Below are 7,727 nucleotides of genomic sequence, written 5' to 3'. Positions count from 1 at the left end.
TCTAGCTCCCAGCTCCTGGGGCCTGAGAAAGATCTGGATCTACAGCACAGGGAGCACACTCTTTCCTCTTCCTTAACCAGAAGCTGTGGGCTATGGTGGAGCTCCTTAATAAAGGAAGGGGGAGGACACCCGTATTAACCGAGCACCTACTATAGGACTACTTAGGGAGCATTTAATATTGACCATTCCCCCCAAAAAGATATGATTACAGGAGAGAAACCTGAGGTTTAGAGAGCATTTTTTAAAAAGTATTCCCCAAATCACCCAGTGACTAAACGGTGGAACGAGAATTTGAGTCCTGACCCTAAACCAAACCCCCACAACTGTGGGGTCACCAAAGGTCTCCTCTACTCTCTTGAAGTCCCTGATGTTCTCTCTGTTGACCACTTAGCTGAAACTAGCCCCTACCTTTGCTATATTTTCATACTGAGGACCCCTTTATCTTTAATTTAAAAAGATCTTATTTTTAAGTATTCTATAGACCCAACATGGGGCTCTAACTTATAACCCCCAGACCAAGAGTCACGTGCTCTGTCGACTGATCCAGCCAGACGCCCCCTGGAGACCCTTCCTGACGCTTGAAAGGAACACTAAGCACTTTACTTAAATGCAGGGAGTAAAGGCATAAGAAACAGTCCTCAGGAAATTAAGACAAAAGCATAAATAGATTCTCTGCTTTTGCAGCATTGTTTATTACAAAGAGAGAGAACTACAATTATTTTTTTAAACAAAATTCAAGGCTCCAGGACTCATCTCTGGGGCTTGTCCTTCTTAAATACCAGTAGGAGGGGAGAAGAGAGCTGGCTGCTTTTAGGTCCTATCAGAGCCTCCCTAGCCGCTCCCTGAATTTGGACCCATGAGCCAGTGCACTGTCCCTTTGAGGATGTGTGCAGGAAACTGTGGGGTCCCTCACCAGGTCTTCTGCAGCAACCCGCCCCCCCAGGAGAGTGCCAGTGTCCTCCTCTCCTTGCACACCTAGGGGCAAAGTTCCAGGAAGTTTCCCTCATGTGGGAGGTGGTTAGCTCAAGTTCAGGGTCTCCGCCTCCTCCAGCTCCAGGAAACCATCCCATCATGTGGCTTCTGGAAAAGTCACGCTTAGAATTGGTCCAGGGAACAGCTGTGGGTAGAGAAAGTAGAGGGAGCAGCAATCGAAACTCACCCTTGACCCTGTGCCACCGGAGGAGGAGAAGTCTGTCCGCCCCCTCTCTCCACCCCTCGCCATGCCCACCTCCCTGCCGGCACTGCCATGGCTCTGAGGAGGGCTGTCCTTCTGCGTGGGACTTCTCATCCTTGGACTGGAGTGCCTTTGTATGTGCTGGGGAGGTGGGACGAACTTGGGAGAACCCAGACCTTCCAGAAAGCTGGGGCACATAAATAAAAACCTAAAACCAGACCCTGCCTGCCAGCAGGCATCAAGGGCTCCACGGAGTCAGCTGTGGCCAAGGAGGCCAGCGTGGCCAGCTCCTGTCGCAGGTCCGGCTGATGGCAGGAGTAGGGAGGTATTAGGGTCCTCCTTGGCCTCCTTCACTGTCCTTTGCCATCCCTGTCATCAAAGAGGTTGGGGTTCTCTGCCAACGTGGCCCGAACTTTCTTCTTCTCCTTGAAGCGGCCTGAATTGGAAACTTTGACATGCTTGCCCTTTGTGTTCTTGTCCACGATCTTCTCCAGGCGGGTGTTATAGTTGCCATTGGGGTCCCCCCCCTCAGGCCGAGGGGGCTCGGCGCTGCCCTCCGTTGGAGCATAGGTGTCGGGGATCTCATACAGCACCTTCGGAGCAGATTTCTTTTTCCGGAGGAAGGTCAGCTTCCACCAGCCAACTTCGGTCATGGCTGTTCCCGGAGCCGAGGGTGGGGCTTTCTGCAGGAACACGGTGGGACAGTGAAAGGGGTCAGTGGGGAGAAGGGAGGTGCCTTGGAGCAGCCGTTTCTAGCTCCTAATCATGGGCTGTTTTAAGAGTCCAGGCCTGAGGGAGGGGCGCCTGGGTGGCTCAGTGGGTTAAAGCCTCTGCCTTCAGCTTGGGTCATGATCCCAGGGTTCTGTGATCAAGACCCCCTTGAGCCCCGCATCGGGCTCTCTGCTCAGCAGGGAGCCTGCTTCCTCCTCTCTCTGCCTGCCTCTCTGCCTACTTGTGATCTTTGTCTGTCAAATAAATAAATAAAATCTTAAAAAAAAAGAAGAGTCCAGGCCTGAAAAGATTGAAGGTGGAGCCCAACGAACCCAGGGTTCAGATAAGTGCTACGATACCAAAAGAGAGGGGTCTGGGGAATGGGTGGCAGGCATTGGATGGACAGAAACACCCTGTGCATTCTGATTGGAATTCATTACAAAATAAATAGGATTTATGATTTGGAGAGTAATTTGGACTTCCCAGTGGGGACCGACAGGAGTGGAGTCGTTGTGGGTTGTTTTTTTTTTTCCTAAGTGGGAGGAGCCTCAGGGCAGGGTGGGGGGTGGGGAGAGGAGTCCTGGGACTGCACCAGCCTTGTGACCTCTGGCAAGGTACTTCTCTGGACCTCAGGGTCCTCACCTGTCCCTTCCAGCGCTAACCTTTAGCTCTAAGGTGAATCCCCGCCCTCTGAGGGAGGCGTGCTCTGCAAAATAACACATGGTAATGGCAATAATCACTGAGGGACAGCTCCTTTCCCCACCCAGCTTCCATGAGCACAGGAGTTTGCAGGAGAGCTGAAAATTGGAGGGACGTTTTTGGGGTCACAAGGTGCCCATGAGATATACTTATCACAGGCCGACTCTTCACAAGGAACCCAGCGGGAATGGGACTTCGGGGCTGACATCCAGGCTTCTCCACTGACAAGCCATGTGCCTTGCCGTGAAGTGGCCTGACACGGAGGTGGCCTCATCTTTTACTTATTTCCACAAAGTTGCTGTCTGAGCTAGTGGGAGTTCTGGGAGACACGGCTGCCTGGACATGGTTGCCAGGGGGTGCGTTTAAGACAGAGGAAGGAGACGGCAGATTGGAGGAGCTCTGAGCAGCGAAGGGCAGGCAGAGGGATGAGAAATTGAGGCATCTCTGCCTGGAGAGGGTGGTGGGCTGGTTCTCAGGACCCTGCATGTGGCTGAGAAGGGTCCTGGGGTGGAGCAGTAGCCACCATACTCCAGAAAGCTAGATGGTCAGGTGGGCCGAGCACAGATGAATAGATCACCTCCTTTTAGAAACCAATGGTCTTAACCACATTTTCTGAGAAGACCAGAAAGAAATATGACAAATGATGAACAGTGGTTTTCTTTATAGAGAAGGAATAGAGGATATTTTCTCCCGGTTTATTTCTGATTTCTAGATATTCCATAATAAGCGTGGTTTTTATTTTTATTTTATTTTATTTTATTTTTTTTAAGAGGGAGAGCAAATCAAATTTGGGGGAAAATGGAAACAAGATGCTGACCTAGGCTTGGAATGGGTTGAATGCCTGCCCCTTGTTGCTGTTGTCCCCTTTCCTCCCGTATACTCAGCCCCACGCCCAGAGCGCATGCCTGATGGACTCCTTCCTGCCTCTTCGTCTGGGAAGCAGATCCTACATTGCTCTGTCCCTCTGGCTGAGTTCAAGTAGCAGGAGAAGCCCAGGGGAGATCTCGTGCAGCTCCCACTTAGAAAGTGAAGGAGGGGGTGAGAGTGGCCCTGTAAACACTTCCAGGGCACCCCGGAGAGGCAAGCACATGAAGGGGACGGCCTGAGAGGTTTGCTTTGGCAGCTTGCCCCACCTGGGCTTAGCACAACCTTGCACAGAACTTGGTGTTGCCGAATGGGTTTCTGGAAGGAGTTGTGCGGGGGGGGCACTTGCTTGGCCTGTGGGTGCCCCAGTCGCCGCCTGGTCTGGGGCAGGGCCCATGACCCCACCACCGCCCATCCGAGGTTGGATGGGAGGAACTCAGGGAGTGGAGGACCCAGCTAGTGAGCCAGACAGTAACCATCTGACTGCCCACCCCCTTGGGGGGCAGCGCTTCTGCCCCTGCGGCTAAAACACACCTGCTCTAGCAGTTCCTGCCAATCAGCGCCCACAGCTCCCACGGGGCTTAACTCTCTCTCGTTGGAATGAAGCAAGTGACAGAATCACCGGGAACTTAGCAATAAACCTTGGAGAAACTGGAATAGCCCTCAGACCCTGCCCTGGGGTTTCCACCACCGCACAAAGGCATCTCTTGGCCTTGAACTCTGGTCGAAGATGCCGTTTGCGGTCCCTTCTGCCCGAGAGGACAGATAAACACCGGTAAGAAGTATCTGCCCCTTTTCAGCAGGACGGACAATGAAGTCTGAACAGAACTGATCAATCGGAGGACCATTCTTTGTTTTACAAAATAACCAAACCATAAGATCCTTTTCAGTAGTGAGCCACCCCAGAGCAGTATAACATCTGATTTGCTTTACATCAAAAAAGTGCTGTGATATCAAAAGCTATGGAAAGTTAGAAAGAGCAATACAGCTACTGCGGCATGGCCGTGCTGATTCACAGAAGGCCGGAGGGGGCTGGGGGCTGGAGGTGTACTTGGGATCTCAGGCGGATCCAGCATTTAGTGACATGTGGTGGCCCCCCCCGCAATCAGCCTGCACGCAGGGCCCTTAGCTGGCCGAGCTGAGGGCTGGGCCATTGCCCTGGGGCCCTGCAATCCAGGAGATGATAGGAATCAGCCCAGAGGGTGCCGGCTACACTTCTGCCGTTTGCAAGGCTTCAGAGCCCACAGACGGCCAGCGGGATAGCCTGCCCCCCTCCCCTAGGACCACCAGCCCTCCGGCATGCATGTGGCCAGCCCAGGACAGGCCCCACCACCCTGAGTTCTGTGAACTGCTCTAAGGACCTTGCTCAGACTGGCCCAGGCCCCTTCTGAGCTGGAACGAGTTAACCATTGACTGTGGGAGGTGGAGGGGTGGAGGGGAGTTGAGGAGGCACTCGGGGCTTTAAGACCACACCCAGAAACACCCCCCCCCATATCCCTCCACAGGGGCCCTTATGGCACTTCTCCATTCTGGGTAAGACTGGGGTACCCTGGAGAGGAACAGGGAGATCCCCACCAGATAGCCAGAAACACCCTCCAGGCTGGTGGCTAGGCTCCTGCTTAGCAAGCGTTAACGGAGAACAGTTCAGGACTAAAACTTTCCCAGAAAGAGCTCTGCTGGAGGCCTGGAATGACTCCAAGAGCCAGTGGGATGAGTCTGACTTCTGCCTGCCCACCTAGGGAGAGATGGGAGCCAGCCTGCCTGGGTTTTCCTTCCCAGTTAGGCTTGTCAGCCACGGAGGCAGAACTGGGTGCCCTGACTGTGCTCTGTGCCTTGGTTTCCCCACCCGCTCTCCCTCTGCCTGTACCTGTAATCCTGACTGCTCCGGGCTGGAGGTAAAACCTTCCTTAGAGAAGGAGCTGAGTGTGGCAGCTGCCCGGGCGGGAGGCTGGGAGAGGTAGGGGTGCCTCCAGGGTTCCACGCCAGGCAAGGCTCCGGCGAGGAGATCTGGGTGGGAGCAGCCGTGCGGCAGGTGCCAGAGAAACAGGTGCAGTGGCGGGTACCTGCCCCACTGCGGCTCCAGGAGTCAAGGTGAACCTGAAACCCAGCCCCTCCCGGCTAAGTAAACAGAAGCAGAGGCCGGATCTGGCTGATGAATATTCATTACCCCAGAAATCCAATCCCAGTTCCCCTGCACCCACCCAGAAGCCAGGGTCCTCCAGGGATCACCTCGGCAGGAAAAGGAAACCCCAAGGGAATCTGGGGCAGGAGAAACAAGGGAGCCTCTCTCCTGTTTCCCCATTCTCATGGGCCTGGCTGCATCCCCCCCCACCAACCATAGCCAAGGTCACCCTCACCCCTTTCATGCCTCCAAGAAGCTCAGACCCTCTGCAGCATGGACCGTGCCTGGATGTTGCCCCAGGCAAACCCGGAAAGGGTTAAGGGCCGCTGCTCCCTTTGGCCAGGCGGGACGGGACGGGACGGGACGGGAAGGGGTACACCCCAGCTCCTTTGAACTCCCGAGTCGAAACCAGTCCCTGGTTAAACTGGTTGGCAGACCGGTTCCCAGGCTGTCCGCTCCACCCCAAAGCTCAATGCTCCTCAGGCGGGCACAGGGTGGGGGGCTGCGCTTCCCTCCTGACCTGAAGGGCCCCTTCTCAAGATGGGGGGGTGGGGTGGTCACTGGCCCTGCCTCACCAGCCCCTTCAGACCCAACCACCTTCGAACATGGGCAGAGGGGCATGGGGGCAGAACATGGGCAGAGGGGCATGGGGGCATTTGTATTTGTGAGGTGGCGAGAGAGGGTAAGGTAAGAACGCAGAGTGTGTGCACACACCCTCCTGATCACTGACCACCAGCCCAGGCTGCCTTTGCAGCTCATTCTGTGCCTACATCCCTGGAGATTGGGAAAATCTGCCGCACTGTCAGGGGCCCTGTAGCTGCCTGTCCTGGGGCTGCCCAGCTTCGATGTTCAATCCACCTGTGCAGCTACCTTCCTCCAAGGACTGAGTAGGTATATACCAGGCTCTGAACAGGGCCCTGGGTGGAGGAAAGGCAGACAATTCTCCGTTTCCTTGGGCTCCTCCTCCCCTCAATCAACTCCCAAACTAACCAACTCTCAAACCTGCCCTACCATTTCCAACCCTGCTTCTACTCCATACAGTTTTTCATGGCCTTGTGAGTTCGTACTCCCCTCCTTCCGAAACAGCTCTCCTGCCTTGAGTGGACAGTCCTTCAAGGCACCCTCCCCCATGGCCCACAGTGGAACCCCTGGGGCCTGGCCCTCTTAGGATGGGCCTCTCCCACCCCTCCATGAATACTCTCACTAGTCCTTTTCTCTGCCTACCTTCCTGGGCACAGAACCTGCCCAGGAGGGTAAGATGAAGAGTGCATGCTGCGCCTTTGGTCAGGAACAGCCTCCTGGGTAAACTAAGACAAACTCCTATTCATCCCTCAAGACCCAAATTGATTACAATGCCTCCTATGCCACCAGGAATTGTTTTGGTCCTACAGAATTTGCTCATATGCTTCTATTTAACATGATATTCACCAGAATTAATTATATATGTGTATGTGCACACGTATATACATATATAGTATTGTAATGATCTAGTCATATATTTGGCTCTGTTAGAGAATTTTAGCTCCTTGAGCCAAGAATTATCTACCACTGATATAACAGTGATTTGATTCAAGCTTTATAACACAACACAAATGAGAAATAGAAGTCATGTCTTTACCCTAAGAAATTCTTTTTTTTAAGAGCTTTTTTTTTTAAGTTTCTTTTTTTTAAAATTTATTTGACAGAGAGAGAGAGATCACAAGTAGGCACAGAGGCAGGCAGAGAGAGAGGGAGAAGCAGGCTCCCCGCGGAGCAGAAAGCCTGTTGCGGGGCTTGATCCCAGGACCCTGAGATCATGACCTGAGCCGAAGGCAGAGGCTTAACCCACTGAGCCACCCAGGCGCCCCAAGAGGTTTTTTTTTTTAAGATTTTATTTATTTATTTGACAAGAGAGCGAGATCACAAGCAGGCAGAGCAGCAGGCAGAGAGAGGGGGAAGCAGGCTCCCCGCTGAGCAGAGAGCCCAATGCGGGGCTCGATCCCAGGACCCTGAGATCATGACCTGAGCCGAAGGCAAAAGCTTAACCCACTGAGCCACCCAGGCACCCCACACTAAAAAATTCTTAATCTAGCCTGTTGCCCATGTCCCACTCTTCCCACCAACCTTCCTGGAGGTCAGGTGAGAGAAAACCCGTTTATTTTACTTGTGATTTCAGCT

At 53.6% G+C, this 7,727-nt stretch overlaps 1 protein-coding gene across 1 annotated transcript; it reads right to left on the bottom strand.

Moving 5' to 3' along the window:
• Positions 1–942: 942 nt before the first annotated feature.
• On the bottom strand, positions 943–5,558 carry PRR15L (proline rich 15 like). Its single transcript, XM_032871398.1, has 2 exons — positions 5,316–5,558; positions 943–1,857 (listed from the first exon to the last, which is right to left on the bottom strand). The coding sequence occupies exon 2, from the start codon at positions 1,825–1,827 to the stop codon at positions 1,525–1,527; it is 303 nt and encodes a 100-aa protein (XP_032727289.1). The 5' UTR covers positions 1,828–1,857; positions 5,316–5,558; the 3' UTR covers positions 943–1,524.
• Between the last annotated feature and the right edge of the window lie 2,169 nt (positions 5,559–7,727).

This window comes from Lontra canadensis, unplaced genomic scaffold (assembly GCF_010015895.1).
Source record: "Lontra canadensis isolate GAN:19392208 unplaced genomic scaffold, GSC_riverotter_1.0 scaffold43, whole genome shotgun sequence".
NCBI classification, from domain to species: domain Eukaryota; kingdom Metazoa; phylum Chordata; class Mammalia; order Carnivora; family Mustelidae; genus Lontra; species Lontra canadensis.
The sequence above is the reverse complement of the archived record's forward strand: the minus strand, read 5'-3'. Positions and strand labels throughout refer to the sequence as shown.

Bases quoted from the DNA above. Each gene is read 5' to 3' on its own strand.
- PRR15L (XM_032871398.1), bottom strand. From the start codon at position 1,827: ATGACCGAAGTTGGCTGGTGGAAGCTGACCTTCCTCCGGAAAAAGAAA.